Source organism: Dipodomys merriami, unplaced genomic scaffold (assembly GCF_024711535.1).
Source record: "Dipodomys merriami isolate MVZ:Mamm:240054 unplaced genomic scaffold, mDipMer1.0.p SCAF_24, whole genome shotgun sequence".
Lineage (NCBI taxonomy): Eukaryota > Metazoa > Chordata > Mammalia > Rodentia > Heteromyidae > Dipodomys > Dipodomys merriami.
In genome coordinates, this window is record NW_027203826.1 from 20,490,883 (window position 1) to 20,507,219 (window position 16,337).

The 16,337-nt window shown below is 39.0% G+C and overlaps 1 protein-coding gene and 1 pseudogene across 4 annotated transcripts in view; one reads left to right on the forward strand and one right to left on the reverse strand.

The window, feature by feature from the left end:
• Positions 1 to 16,337, forward strand: part of Abl2 (ABL proto-oncogene 2, non-receptor tyrosine kinase) — a 79,549-nt gene that overhangs the window by 28,541 nt on the left and 34,671 nt on the right. For 2 of the 4 annotated variants that reach the window (XM_070034370.1, XM_070034371.1), the window contains exon 1: positions 14,860 to 14,988. The exons of the other annotated variants lie outside the window; for them this stretch is intronic. In XM_070034370.1, coding sequence (XP_069890471.1) covers positions 14,877 to 14,988 — 112 coding nt within the window. In that variant the 5' untranslated portion in view covers positions 14,860 to 14,876. Of the gene's footprint in view, positions 1 to 14,859; positions 14,989 to 16,337 lie in introns of those variants that run through there. 4 annotated transcript variants of the gene reach the window in all.
• On the reverse strand, positions 729 to 5,459 carry LOC138835476 (large ribosomal subunit protein bL35m pseudogene; annotated as a pseudogene).

The following is a 16,337-nucleotide window of genomic DNA, read 5'->3' on the forward strand; positions in this document are numbered from 1 at the left end:
ACATTGTTCCCCTTCATTTTTAGGAATTATCTAAGCACATTAAATAATGAGGCTAGATTATATAAGCCCTTACCCTTTTAGATAAAATACACCTCAGTTGCACATATTTTAAACTGGTGAGTCATTAAATCAATTTCTGCTTAAGATGTAACTATTGTTAATACAATTTTATTTCTGAATCTCATACTGCCTTTTTCAGTGCTGCTTTTCTTTTATACTCTGATGTCAAAGGTTGTGTAACCTGGATCCTTAGAATTCATGACTTGGTGATGTTTTTTGCCCACAAGAAATGTTTTAAGTTCTGCCATTTTTAAAAGAACTTAAATGAACTTTTATCCTTTTACTGTAAAACTTTTTGTGTGTGTGAAACAGTAATTGGGCTTGAACTCAGGGCCTGGATAGTATCCCTTAGGTTTTTTATTCAAGGCTAGTACTCTACCACCTAAGTCGCAAGTCCAACATGAGAGTAGGTAAAACACTAGTTAATGAAACTGGTGTTTTTCTTTTTTTATGCTGGTCTTGGGGCTTTAATTCAAGGCCTAGGTGCTGTTTTTGAGCTGTTTTGCGCAAGGCTAGTGCTCTTAACAGTTCTCCTTCCTGCTTTTTTGTGGTTAATTGGAGGTAAGAGTCTTACTGACTTTACTGCCCTGGCTGGTTTGGAACTAAGATCCTTAGATCTCAGCCTCCTAAGTATGTAGGCCAAAGATCAGTTTTTTTTTTTTTTAAGTTTTAAAATCTTCATAAGTTTAATATTGGTATATTATGTTTACATGTCAGTTCACACAGTTTACATCTACACTTTTAGGTTTGTTCGATCATGATACTTCTGATAAGGATCGTCAGCATACCAGTTTCTCCTTTTCCAGAAAGACGTTGTTATTTTATCTAAGAGTTTACTCTGGGTTTTATTGCAGAACACTATTTCTCTCAAGCGTTTTTTTCTTGCACTTGTCTTCTTCCATAATTTTTTCTTATAACCAGCCTTTCTCCTTAGCCAAAGGCCAGAATGAAGTCGAAGAAACCGATAGATAACGGCTTTTACGGTTTTTCTTTTGCCTTTTTGTGTACTGCAGTATGTAACATTTCTGACTGGCATCTTCAGGACACTGGGAACCAAAGGGGCCACTCTGAAGCAGCTCTCCGCGCGCCCGCGAGGACAGAGGCGGCCATGACAGCACGCTCGCCTACGGCCAGTTTTTTAAAAAGTTGTGAGCCATGGCACCTAGCAGATGGAACTTTTAAATTAAAAATTGTCTTGGGTATTTTTTTGTTTGCCTGAATCTAAGTACAATTCAAAGTTACTGTATATGATTGAAGATGCAGTCAGCTCATTCTTAGGGTTCTTGTTTAGCATGGATAAGGCTGTAGATTCTATTCCCAGCACTGAAAATATTTTTAACTGTATTTTTTTTGTCTTTTCTTTTTTGGTACTGGGGATCGAACCCAGGACGTTGCACTTGCTAAGCAAGCGCTTTGCCACTAGCTACATCCCAGCCCTAAAATATTTTTAAAAAAGAAAAAAAGTTTTGTATGTTCAGTTGTATGAAATTCCAACTTTACTTAGATAATTTTAATAGTCAGTATAGTTTATATATTAAACAATAGTATCTGTTGAAATTTTTAAAGATTGTATGGGTAGTGGGATGGGGGAGACTGAGAGTATATACATGAATACATTTTATACACATTCTGCACATGTATAGAAATGTCACCGTTTAACCTACTTTGAAAAACTAATATATAAAAAAGAAAAGGTGGGGGGAGAAAGAAGGAAAACCTGAACCCGAATGTGAATAGGAGAAGACCTTATTTTTAATTTCAAGTCAACTACAAACTATGAACTATGAAATGAAAGAGTTTGGGGATAGAGAGAGAGAATGATGGAAAACAAATAATATTGGTATACATGTGTCCATATGCAGATGGTAGAATATTATTGAATAATAAGGGGTTAAGGAGGATAAGGAAAAAAGACAATAATAGATGTTTATCTGCCTCAATTTTTTTTTATTTTTGGTCGGTTGTGGGGCCTGAACTCTGGGCATGGGCACTGTCCTTCAACTCTTCAGCTCAAAGCTAGCTAGCACTCTACCACTTGAGCCACAGAGCCACTTCCAGCTTTTTCTGCTTTTGTGGTGCTGAGGAATGGAACCCAGGGCCTCATGCATGCAAGGCAAGCACTCTACCACTGACCTACCTTCCCAGCCCCAATCTGACTAAATTATTACATATGCACATGTGAACTACCAGAGTAAAAGAGCTTTTATCCAATTACACATAAAAAAGAATGTCAAGAGTTGGATGCTGGTGGCTCATGCCTTCCTTTACTTAGCTATTAAGGAGATTGAGATCTGAGGATCTCAGTTTGAAGCCTGCCCAGGTAGAGAAGTCTGTGAGACTGTTACCTCCAGTTAACCACCAAAAAATGCAGAAGTGGAGCTGAGGCTCAAGTAGTAAAGTGATAACGTTGAGTAAAAAAAAGCCTGTGCCCAGAGTTCAAGGCCCAGGACTGGTACCAAAAAAAAAAAAAAAAAAAAGGGAAAAAGAAAAAAAAGAAGGAATTGCAAGAAAATAAAATAGGTTATGTTGGAGGATGGGTATTAATGGAAAAATGCATGGCCAAAGGAAAGAGCAAATATGGTCCTCATAGTTTGTGTGTATGTGCTTTATATAGAGCAGTGAAACAGATATGGTTTGATTAGTGTGTAATATAAACTATTCATATCAATGGGAATGCCATAATAAGTCTACTTCCAAATATACAGCTCATAAATCCTAATGAAAGAATTTTCTAAAAAGTTATCTGCAGTTTCAAAGATATTAGTTTTCATTATGGCCTAAGAGGCCTTTTGCTGTCTTTTTCGTGGTATTGGGGCTTGAATCTAGGCTCTTAGCCTGCTAGGCTGGCTGCTCTACTGCTGAGTCATACCTCCAGCTTTTTATTTTGGTTTTGGTTTTTTGTACAGGTCCTGGTGCTTGAACTCAGGGCCTGTGTGCTGTCCCTCAGCTATTTTGCTCAAGGATAGTTCTCTACCACTTGATCCACAGCTGTGTGCTGTGTGTGTGTGTGTGTGTGTGTGTGTGTGTGTGTGTGTGTGTGTGTGTGTGTGTGTGTGTGTGTGTGTGTGTGTGTGTGTGTGTGTGTGTGTGTGTGTGTGTGTGTGTGTGTGTTGGAGATAAGAGTCTCAAGGACTTTACTGCTTGGACTGTCTTTGACTTGAGATCCTCAAATCTCAGGCGCCCCCCCCCCCCCCCATTACAGTGTGCACCAACAGTACCCTGCAAGGAGGGTGGTTTTTTTGTTGTTGTTGTTGTTTTGGTCAGTTATAGAGCTTGAACTCTGGGCCTGGGCACTGTCCCTCATCTCTTTCAACTCAAGGCTAATGCCCTACCACTTGAACCACAGCTCCACTTCCAGTTTTCTGGTGGTTTATTGGAGATAAGAGTCTCATGGACTTTCCTGCCTAGGATGGCTTTGAACTGTGATTCTTAGATCTCAGCCTCCTAAGTAGCTAGGATTACAGGCATGAGCCACTGGTGCCTGGCTACATTTTTTTTTTTTAAATAGGAATTTTAAATGTAATGTGGATGACTGGCTTCCACAGCTCTATTTGGGAGACCTAGTGACATTTGAGACATCTGTCCTCTACTTCTTCATTCTATAAGACTTCATTTATGTGACCCTAAAGAATGATAAATATTTGAGAAGTTGTATATGTTTGATTTTTGTTTGTTTGTTTGATTTTTGCTGGTCTTGGGGCTTGAAGTCCAGTACTTGGCGCTGTCCCTGAGCTTCTTTTGCTCAAGGCTAGTGCGCTACCACTTGAGCTACAGTACCATGTCCAGCCTTTTTTGAGTAGTTTATTGGAAATAAGTCTCTTGGACTTTGCTACCTGGGCTGGCTTTCAACTGCCATCCTTAGATCTCAGCCTCTTCTTTAGCTAGGATTACAGGCATGAGCCACCAGCACCTAGCATGTTTGATAATTTTTACAATTAAATTGTGGGATTAATAACATCACGCGATCTCCCTGATAAGTGGATGTTAAATCCAAAATGTAAGGTGATAAGACAAAATTAACAAGACTTAAGAAACAAAGGAGTGGGCTGGGAAGTTGGCTCAGTGGTCCAGCGCTTGCCTTGCATGCCTGAGGCCCTGGGTTTGATTCCTCAGTACCACATAAGCAAAAAGAAAAAAGCCGGAAGTGGCACTGTGGCTCAAGTGGTAGAGCGCTAGCCTTGAGCTGAAGAGCTGAGGGACAGCGCCCAGGCCCAGAGTTCAGGCCCCATGACTGGACCCCAAAAAAAAAAAAAGAAACAAAGGAGTTCCACTCATCTGGTCAAATCACTACTAAATAACCCCATGCTGCTGATCACATATATGGTCTATATGTGCACACCAGAGGGAAACCAGGAGGACAACACAGAACTAGAGGGAATCAGGAAAAAACATACAACAGCGGGACCCATCAGCTGCACTGGACATGGATCAAAATGAACTAAGCAACTCAATGGCAGTGATGGGAGGGAGGGAACAAATGGGAAAGAGGGAACAGCTGATGTTATGCATAACAAAGAAATGTACATATTACTCAGTGTGGAAGAAGTAACTGTATTGCAAAGCTCATAGAACTCATAAATGTTACAGATCATGACAGACAATTTGCCACATGAAAGTTAGAATGTGTTTGTGACTTTTAAGCATCACTATCCCACAATACTGTGAAATTTGGGAAATTATGTAATCACTGACAATAACGAATTTGAAAAAAAAAATCATGTGAATACTGGGTGCTGTGGAGGAGGCTGAGGATCACTGTTGGAAGTCTAGTGATGCTCTTATCTCCAATTGACCACCAGAAAACCAGAAGTGGGTGGGCTGGGAATGTGGCTTAGTGGTAGAGTGTTTGTTTGCCTAGCAGGCATGAAACCCTGGGTTTGATTCTTTAGTACCACATAAACAGATAAAGCCAGAAGTGGTGCTGTGATTCAAGTGGCAGAGTGCTAGCCTTGAACACATGAAGCTCAAAGACAATGCTCAGGACCTGAGTTCAAGTCCCAGAACTGGCAAAACAAACAAAAACCCAGAAGTGGCACTGTGTTTCAAAGTGGTAGAGTGCTAGCCCTGAGCAAAAAAGCTGAGGGATAGTGCCTAGGCCCTGAACTAAGCCCCATGACGGGGTGGGGGTCGGAGGAGTGGCTTCATGTGATCACTTTTTGTGGTACAGGACAGCTTTTCCATGACAGAGATAGTTGCTTATAGATCAGCCTCTATAAGATTCTCTCTTGAAAACACTCAACATTATTATAAAATGTGTACAAAATAAAACCTTTTATTTTGGGTAAAATTTCACAATGTTGTTCCAGCACTACTGCTATTTATTAGCCAACTTGGAAGCTCTCACTAGTAAGCAGTGATTTTACTCACTTTCCTGTTACCTCCAGACTGTTTTCTATCATGTGAATTTGCCAGTTGTAAGCAAAAAAACAAAACAAAACCTAAGCTGTTGGTCAAGATCAAACCTCAGTACTAGAAGAAAAAAACAAAAAACAAAAATCCTTGCAAATTTTAAATCTGAAACAATACTTCTCGTAACAAAAAATAGAAAACTCGTAACAAAAATTAGAAAACTTGCATAAGAAAAATTGGCATAAGAATAAGAACTTAAGTCACTATAAAGTTTGATTTTGTTGAGTCCCATTTCTGGGATATTGAACTCAGGGCTTCTCACTCTTGTTTCTTTGTTCAAGGTTTGTACTCTGCTAGTTGAGCCATATCTCTGCTTTTGACTTTTGGGTAATGAATTCAAGATAAGGGTGTCACAGAGTTTTTTCTGGTGGCTGACTTGAAACCTCTTCAAATCTCAGCCTCCTGAGTCCATAGTGTTACAGGTGTGAGCCACCACTGCTCTGCTTACTATAAATTTTAATGTTTTTTTAATTTTTAATTTAATTTATTTTTATTTTTATTTTTTTGCCAGTCGTAGGGCCTGAACTCTGGGCCTGGGCACTGTCCCTCAACTCTTCAGCTCAAGGCTAGTGCTCTACCACTTGAGCCATAGCACCACTTCCAGCTTTTTTGCTTATGTGGTGCTGAGGAATCGAACCCAGGGCCTCATGCATGCTAGCACTCTACCACTGAGCCACCTTCCCAGCCCCTCTTAATGGTTTTGTTAGTAGAGTTAGGACATGTTGTTATTGCTTAACTTTTATATTCCATTCAGTGTAATTATACCTCTGAAGATATAGTAGTTTATTTGCGAAGCATAATGAACATGCAAATCAGAGTTGTGGATCTGCATTATGACTATTCTGTTAGACTGTTAGAACGGTTGGCGAATCCAAGCCGGGTGCTGGTGGCTCATGCCTGTAACCCTAGATACTCAGGATGCTGAGATCTGAAGATAATGGTTAAAAGCCAGTCCAGGCAGGAAAGTCTATGAGACTCTTATCTCCAATTAACCATCAGAAAACACGAAGTGGCAGGGATGGTAAGGGGAAACTAAGGAGGAGGCAACAATGCTTGATAAGAAATGTACTCATTACCTTGCTCATGTAATTGTAACCCCTCTGTTCGGTATTTTCACAGTAATAAAAGCATATTAATATAAAAAAACAAACTCAACAACAACAAAAAGAAACCACAAAGTGGCACTGTACGTCAAGTGGTAAGAGTGCTTGCCTTGAGCTGAAGAGCTGGGCCTGGGCCCTGAGTTCAAGCCCACAACTGACAAAACAACAGCAACAACAACAAAACCCAGAATGGTTGGCCAATCCAGTATACCTAAAGATGCTAAATAATATGGGTTTGAAGGCCTTTCGCTTGCTGAGGCACTCTGCCACTTGAGCTATACTCCACAGCCCATTTGGCTTTAGTTATTTTAGGTAGGGTTTGGTGTTTTTACACAAGGCTGGCCCTTAGCCTTGAATGCTCAACTGTGGCCTTCTGCATTGCTGAGATCATAGGTATGCATCACTGTATCTAGCTTAAAGATTTCAGTGTGGTCTTACTTAACTTTTTGTTCTGCCTAGCATCAAATCTTCCTGAATAGCTGGAAGTTTTTTTTTTTTTTTTTTTTTTTTAATTTTTTTATTGTAAAGATTCTATACAGAGGGTTACAGTTACATGAGTGGGGTAATGAGTACACTTCCTCTTGAACATTGTTACCCCCTCCATTGTTTTCTCCCTACCATCCCCTCCCTCCCTCCCTTCCCCAAGGTTCTTTTTTTTTTTTTTTTTTTTTTGATTGTGATTAAGTGATTACTTAATTTCTGGAAATTCACAGTATTGTGGAATAATGATGCTCATTTAAAGTCACACGTTCATTCTAACTTTCCTGGAGCAAATTGTCTATCACAGTCTGTAATATATAACGGTGTTCATATGTTATATACCATACACGTGATCTAGCTGGAAGTTTTAATAGAAAAAATTCCCCTGACTACTGATGACTAGATAGGGAGAAAACTATGAATAGTCCTTACAAAATGTGTTAAGATCCAAAAGCCACTTTACAGATGGTTACATAGTCTGTTAATAGTCTACTTTAAGTTTGCAGGGAATAGGCCGACCACCTTTAATGTGTGTTTTAAAAGTTGATTTTAGTGCTTTTGGTTTGCCAGAGAATGGTTTGAGAGATCACATTTACAAAAGAGATAGCCATTTAAACAGTCTCTTTTTGAATTAAATGAACTAATTGCTATTAAGTGTATTGCTGAATGAATTAAATTTGGGTTGTTATTTATTTGGGTTTTTGGATAATGTAGGAAGCAGCAGTAACAACGGACAGCCCTTCTTTTTTTTTTTTTTTTTGTCAGTTGTGGGGGTTGAGCTCTGATGATGGGACAGAGACCTGTGGCAGGAGGGTTCTCCCCATCAGCTAATCCCAATCAACAGCCAACAGTTTCCCTTTCACCATTACTTACCTAGGGTCTTCTCTCTCTGCTCCTTTCTGCTGCTTGCCCTTGGCAGGACCTCATCCCTTCCCACTCCACTTCTCTAAGTTTTCTCCAGGCCAGCCAGCTTGATTAGCCCAGTGATGCTTCCACTGGATCATTGCTACTGTGGCTCTTGGTGCTATGGGAACCATTTACCAACATGGCTATTGTTTTGCTGCTAGGGAAGTTTCTTCTCTTCCTCTGATGCTACTTTGCCATAATTGCTTCTGTTCCTTTTCTTTGTGTTACCAGCTCAATAACACAGGCACAAGCCCACTTGGAAGAAAGACTTTATTGGAGTATTATTGATACTTTTTTGTGTGTTCACAGATACATTCCATTCATATGTGTATGTGAAAGCAGTTGTTGCATGCTTCCGTAGTCCTGGTGAAACAGCTGACTGCTTAGATTACAAAAGATTGTTTATAGATTCTTAGGAATGATGGAGATTTATTTGAGAGTCCCTCCCTAGGAATGTGCATTGAAGTCATTGTACCAGGTGGTAGCTGCATTGACTGAGAATTCTAGGAGGGAAACTGTATTAGCACATTCCTTTTATTCCCTAGGTATTTCATTGTTTTTGGATTAACATAGGCAATGATGTGTTTCTAATTAGAGGAAAAGATCTTAGATTGCTGACTTGTATATATTTTATATGTTTAGGAAAGACCTTTTATTTAACCCTGTATCACAATTATGAACAGAAGGTATTAGAAATTCAAATATTTAAATTCAGGGTAGGTTGTAAATTCTTATAATGATTGCTAATATTTATAGCTCTTTGATGTGTCCTTTATATTATGACATTTGTATGAAAATACGCTTTAATACATTCATTACTTTTTCCCTCTCATTTAAAAATCATTGTCCAATTGAGATTTTGTTGGTCGTGGGGCTTGAACTCTGGATTTGGGCGCTGTCTCTGTGCTCTTCAGCTCAAGGCGAACGCTCTACCGCTTGAGCCACAGTGCCACTTCCAGTTTTCTAGTGGTTTATGGAAATAAGAGTTTCATAGACTTTCTTTCCCAGACTGGCTTTGCACTAGGATCCTCAGATCTCAGCCTCTTGAGTAGCTAGGATTACAGGCGTGAGCCACCGGCGCCTAGCCAATTGAGCAGCATTAGTAGCTCACACATGGAATTGTAACTGCTTAGGAGGCAGATATCTAAGAATCCTAGTTTGAAGCCAACCTGGGCAGGAAAAGACCATGAGACCTTTATCTCCAATTTTCTAGCAAAAAAGCCAAAGTGAAAGTGTAGCTCAGGTGGTAGAGTACTATCCTTGATCAGAAAAAGTGTCCAGGCTCTGAGTCCAAGCCCCAGTACTGGCACACATGTATGTACAGAGGCACACGCATACACACATACATACACAACCCTTCTCTTTTTTTTTTCTGGTTTGTTGTATATTTCTCTTTGTTTTGTGTTTATGAGAGTGTCTCACTGTATACTGCAGATTGTCCTTGAACTCTTTAATCCTCCTGCCTTGGCCTCCTAAGTGCTAGAATTACAAGCATGTAGGACCATGCCAGTTTCTTTGTAAATTCATATGACCTCCCTATCAGCAGCATAATTACATCGACCTAAGGCATGATTACATTACATGGGATCCCCAAGTATATTTCAAAATCCCTCTGTAGTAACCTTTTCTCCTAGCCTTGCCTCCTCACAACCATTATTTCATTCTACATCAGTGTAGTTCTAGCTTCTCAGCTGTCACAAATGGAGTCATATAACATAATCTTTTGAAAATTGTTTCTTAGGAAGATGCACCATATTGCCATTGATATTCATCCAACTTGTATGTATCAAATTTTTTCTTTTTGTTACTCATAGTATTATGTGGATATACTTTATCCTCTGGTCCATCATTTAGATTGCCTTTAATTTGAGGGGAATGATATAAACATATCTGTTCAGGTTTCTGTGTAAATTTAAGTTTACACTTCCTGTGTAGGTAGGTACTCAGGAATGGATAGCCTATTTATAGTGCTTGTGGAAGTGCTCATTATCCTCAGTAATGTATGACTAGTGTTCCAATTTGTTCATGTCTTCATCAGCACTTGACACTGTTGTTGTTTTTTCATAGTAGCCATTATAATAGTCTCATTGTACCTCATACTTATATTTGGTTTTCATAAAAGAGAGATACTACTTTTTTTTTTTTTTTTGCTAGTCTTGGGGCTTGAACTCAGGGCCTGGGCACTGTACCTGAGCTTCTTTTTGCTCAAGGCTAGTGCTCTACCACTTGAGCCACAGCGCCACCTCTGGCTTTTTTTCTGTTTATGTGGTACTGAGGAATCAAACCCAGGGCTTCATGCATACTAGATAAGCATTCTACCACTAAGCCACATTCCCAGCCCCAGTATCACTAAATATTGTTAAACATAACAGCAAAATATCATCTTTTAAAAAACTACTGGGTTGGGAAGTTGGCTCAGTGGTAGAGTGCTTGCCTTGCATGCCTGAGGCCCTGGGTTCGATTCCTCAGCACCACATAAGCAAAAAAGGAAAAAAGCCGGAAGTGGTGCTGTGGCTCAAGTGGTAGAGCACTAGCCTTGAGCTGAAGAGCTGAGGGACAGCGCGCAGGCCCAGAGTTCAGGCCCCATGACCGGACCCCCCCAAAAAAAAATAAATAAAAAACTAGAGTTGCAATACATATTTAAATCAAGAGGGCTGGGAAGGTGGCTCAGTGGTAGAGTGCTTGCCTTGCATGCATGAAGCCCTGGGTTCAATTCCTCAGCACCACATAAACAGAAAAGGCTGGAAGTAGAGTTATGGCTCAAGTGGTAGAGCACTAGCCTTGAGCTGAAGAGCTGAGGGACAGCACCCAGGCCCAGAGTTCAGGCCTTACAACCCACCCCCCCCCCAAAAAAAAATCAAGATTGCTTGCTTTTAAATTATGTGTTCTGATATAAAAAGGGTTAAGAATTATATTGAAAAAGGTTATTTTGAGATGATCATTTTTGTTCGTATTCTATCCATGTGGTGTATTACTTTATAAAAAATTTCATCACTAGTATTATATGGATATACTTTATCCTCTGGTCCATCATTTAGATTGCTTTTAATTTGAGGGGAATGATATAAACATATCTTAAACTCAGGGCATGGGTGATGTCCCTTAGCTTTTTCACCCAACACTGGTGCTTGTGGCTTTTTGGTGGTTAGAGATTTGAGTCTCATGGACTTTCCTTCCTGGACTTTACTGTCCTAGTTGGCTTCAAATCCTGATTTTTGAAATCAGCTTCTGAGTAGCTAGAATTACAAATGTGAGCTACCAGTACCCTTCTGCCTCTTTAAATAAATACCAACAAAAGTAGGTGGTTCCCTTTATTCCCTTCCCTCTACTTTTCCCTCCTCCCCCCTCCTCTCTTTTTCTCCCTTTCTCTGTTTTTCCCTTCCTTTCTTTGTTCTGATTCCTATAGTGAGTTTGACATTCATTTTCATATGTTCAACTGGCCTTGCATTCACTCCATACAGTGTGTAATTCTTTTAATAATGTGTCTAGATTAGTTTGCTAGTAACTTTTGAACCAGTTTTTGAACTAGTACTGCTGATACTGGTCTGTAGTCTTCCTTCCTTCCTTCCTTCCTTCCTTCCTTCCTTCCTTCCTTCCTTCCTTCCTTCCTTCCTTCCTTCCTTCCATCCATCCTTCCTGTCATTTGTGGGGCTTGAACTCTGGGCCTGGGTGTTGCCCCTCAGCTCTTCAGCTCAAGGCTAGCACTCTACCACTTGAGCCACAGCACCACTTCCGGTTTTCTGGTGGTTAATTGGAGATAAGAGTCTCACAGACTTTCTTTCCTGTGCTGGCTTTGAACTGCGATCCTCAGGTCTCAGACTCTTGAGTAGCTAGGATTACAGGCATGAGCCACTGGCCCAGCTATAGTTTCCTTTTTCTTGATAACTATGTTTCAGTTTACCCATTGTCCACCATTCACTCACTCATCATAGAGAAGGGTGTGTGTGTGTGTGTGTGTGTGTGTGTGTGTGTGTGTGTGTGTGTGTGTGTGTGTGTGTGTGTGTGTGTGTGTGTGTGTGTGTGTGTGTGTGTGTGTGTGTGTGTGTGTGTGTGTGTGTGTGTGTGTGTGTTTTGTGTGTGTGTGTGTGTGTGTGTGTGTGTGTGTGTGTTTTGGTACCAGGGATTGACCTCAGGGCATCATGTTCACACTCAGCTTTCTGATGATGGATGCTGCTCTACCGCATGAGCCACAGCTCCATTTTGGCCTATTTGGTCTCATGACCGTTTCTATCCCAGCTTGTTTCAAACTCAGATCCTCAGGTATCAGGCTCCTAATTAGCCAAGATTATATGATGTATGAACCATTGGTGCCTTTCTGAAAAGGCCCTGTTTTAGCTTTGCATTTCTAGCTTTTAGGTTACAGGTCAATTTTAGTATCTTGAGTGTAAAAAGCTAAATGTGCAGCTGGTTGTGGGGGCCCTTGGTGTACAGAACCTGATTCCTGTCAGAAAAAAAATATTTAATAAGGCATATACACTTCTGCACTACTATGTTACTAATTCTCTTAAGACTTAAAGACTTGTAAGTGCTACAGACTGAATTTCAATTTCTACTCCAAATTCTTTGTATTGTATTATATTACTATAGGTTTGACCTTGAATGTCACAATGGCTCATGTATTTAAAGGCTTGTTTAGTTTCCTGTTGTCAATGTTAGGAAATGGTGACACTTGAAGGAAGTGTAGGGCCTAGTGCGGGGAAATTGGGACACAGGGAGTATACTCTTGGAGGAGACATTGAGACCCTAGTCCTCTTCTCTCCTCTTGGTTTAATAACTGCTTGAATTCAACAGACCTGTATCACACAAACTTGTATTGTGATACACTGTTGGCATTGCCCAGACAGGAGGATCAAGCAAAAATATCCACTGAACCTCTGAACGGTGATTCCCAAATAAACTTTCCCTCTTTAAGTCTGATTTTTTGTCACAGTGCATAAAACTGAATAATACATAGTTTGTTCTAAGAAATAGAGAATAGAGCTGGGTGCCAGTGGCTCCCACCTGTAATCCTAACTACTCAGGAAGCTGAGATCTGAGGATCGAGGCTCAAAGCCAGCCCAGGCAGGAACATTTGTAAGACTCTTATCTTCAGTTAACCACCAGAAAACCAGAAGTAGCTCTGTGGCTTAAGGGATCAGTGCTCTCCGTGAGCTGAAGAGCTCAGGGACAGCACTTAGGCCCAGAGTTCAAGCCCCGTGATTGACAAAAAGGAAATAGGTTTTCTCAGTAAGGTTTAGTCTAGTAAGGTCTACTCTGGGGTTCAACATTCAACATGTCATGTTTTATGTTTTGTCTAAAGTCATATATTACTTGTGGATTTTACAAGTTTCTCATAAAGGACCTCTTATTTTCTAGTCTTCTTTATTTGTTTACTATTATTATTAGCAATCCTGGAGTTTGGAATCAGCACCTCATACTTAGGTAAATACTTTATCACTTAATCCATGCTCACAGACCTTTTTTGTCTTAGTTTATTTTTGGGTTTATTTTTGTCCAGGCTGGCCTAGTACTATGATCCTTCTACTTATTTCCCCCATTAAGGTGAGGTTACAGGCATATATCACCATATAAGTCTTGATTGTTAAGCTAGAGTCTCTCTAATAGCCTCTCTACTCCCAATCTCCATTTCCAGTGGATTTGGGATTACAGGCTTGAATTACTGTACCTAACCCCACTATCTTCAGTTTTACTTCTTTTTCATCCATATTAACATATTACTTTTTCTAGTTTTAATTGGAGCTAGGCACTAGTGGTTCATACCGGTAATCCTAGCTACTCGGGAAGCAGAGATAGGAGTATCAAAGCCCTTCTGAGCAGAAAAGTCTAAGAGACACTCTCATCTCCAACCAACCACCAAAAAAAAACCCCAAAAACCAAAAAACTGGAAGTGGAGCTGTGGCTCAAGTGGTAGAGTGATAGTCTTGAGCACAAAAACTCAGGGACAGAACACAGGTCCAGAGTTCAAGCTCTAGGACTGGAACCAAAAAAGGAAACTCACTGGATGCTTTTGAAAAATAGAGGAATGAAACTTGGAAAATGACAGCAATAAATGAAATTACTCTTAACTCAATCCGTTGATTGAGACAATGTCCTTTTTATAATTAATATATACTGACAAAGAAGAATGACAGTAAAACAACCTATGTCACAGTGGTGGTACCAGCAGGAAGGCTGTAGAACTAATATATGCTAATCTTTTTTTTTTAAGTTTTAATATTACAGCTTTTCAGGACATTCCTGGATAGCACTCTTGAAATCACAGTACTTGGTAGGTTAAAACGAAGATTACAAGTTTGAGGCCAGTTCAGTCTCAAAAAACCCTCACCCCCAAGTTGTTGTTATTTTCAAGCATTATTGTGCATCTTTTTAACCTGTATTAATTACATAGACAAAAAGTTTATGAAGACTTCTGACTGTGCTTATGAGTCACATTAAACTATTTCTCTGACTTTAAATTCACGGGTTCTTTAACTTGATTGTTGTAAAGGATAAGTCTTTATGTTTTATTTTTTCTCCCCTATTTATTTTTTAAAATGTTCTCAGTGTTTTGTTGTGTACAGGTTTTCTCCAGGGAAACGTTCTGGTACAATCTTACCTCATTTCCTTAAGATAAAAGCCTTTGTATGTACTAATCCTTAGTTCACTTTATTACGAAGCTATTTCTTTCTCTTGAGTATGGTGAGTACATATATGTATAAAATATTCCCAGAGCTCCTGAAATAGTTCTCTTTCTGACTCAGTCTTTTGGTGTTTACTATGTTTTCCATTCAGTTACTCCACCCCATGGGTTGTGAATGCTTGCATTTCATTGGTTCCCTTTGGCTCCTGCACATACACTTGGTGTGGTTTGTCAGACAGTGGAATTCAAAGACTTTCTCTTTACTTGGGACACTAACTTTTTTGCGTCTGGTCAGAGTTATGATTCTGGGGACAGTTCTGCTTCCATCTCGTGGTTATGACAGACATCAAAACACTGCACTTTGTTTCCATGAGGTTCCAGAATCTCCTCTATCCGACTTGACAGATACAGGTATGCATTCTTTAGAATTGGTAGCTTGGAGGAACCATAGACTGCTACAATAATCAAGTGTCAGTGGAAATAGTAAAATAATTTACTACCACTTCATTCTTGGTCAGCAAAGTTTTATCTGCTTTTTCTGGTATTTTTTAGTAGAATTACAATAAAAAAATAGAATATAAGTAAAATGTATTACTTTATGATGTTAATATATGCATGTCTTGATTGAAGAATTTAAGATATAGTGAAAACTAATTATTAAGAACAAACACAACTTTAAAAACAAGTGTTTAAAACATACTAGTTTCTTAGAAAATATGCAAAGTTGAATTCAGGCAAGATAAATTTTTATATGATACTAAAATTTGATACTTTAATTTCTCCAATGATTGTATGACTGATTATTAATTAAACTAATTGGTAAGATGGTTACAATAAAGCTAAAACATTAAGTTCCAAATTAGGTCTGAATTTGTGCGTCACTTTTATATTTAATTTTAATTTGATACATAACGATAGTTTTACTTTGTACAAACTCTTTCTGATATTTTGCTTTATTTTTCTTGTGTCCTTCAGGTGTATAAATAAAAGAAGATAACATAATTGCCAAAGTTCTTTACACATATTAAAGTCAGGGTCTTGCATTCTTAAATCCATGATCTACCTCAGTAGAAGTGATTCATGGAAATTAGTTAAGTTGGTATGTAAGTTAACCTAATACACAGTAGTCATTTATATTGTTCAAAAATAAAACATTCCCAGCCTACACCCTTAAATTATTGTGGTTCAGTACATCTGAGTCATCTAGATACCACTCTCTTAAATGAAGAAAGTGGTTAAAGACTAGACTCCAGTACTCTCTGTAAAACACTTTGACATTTGCTTGTTCTTCCCACAGCTTTTGTTTCATTTTGGTTTAGCCTTTGTTTCTGAGCTTGTTCTCTTCTATTTAGTTCTTTAATTCTTCCTGATTCAGTACATGTTCTTTCTTGGCCTCAGAAAGTTTAGGATTTTTTTTCCCACTGAAAGTGATTTTCTTTTTGTTTGGTTTTAATAAGGGAGGATGTCCTTCTGGTTGATATCCTGTACAGATGGGTTGGACAGGAAAATGACCCTTAGTTCTATGAGAACATAAGAGTGAGTAGTGAGAAAGAAGAGCTTTGCACTCAACTAAAATGACCCAGATATGGGAAGAAGACAAATAGGGACTGAAAAATATTGTTTTCTAAGTTATAGTTTGTGTTCTTTTGCTTCAAATATAACCTTTATCTTCTACTTATTACTTCATATGTTTAAAGAATATATGGTATTGTTTAAGTTGGATATGACCCTTAATTTACACAAAATTGTTGTATGAGTCT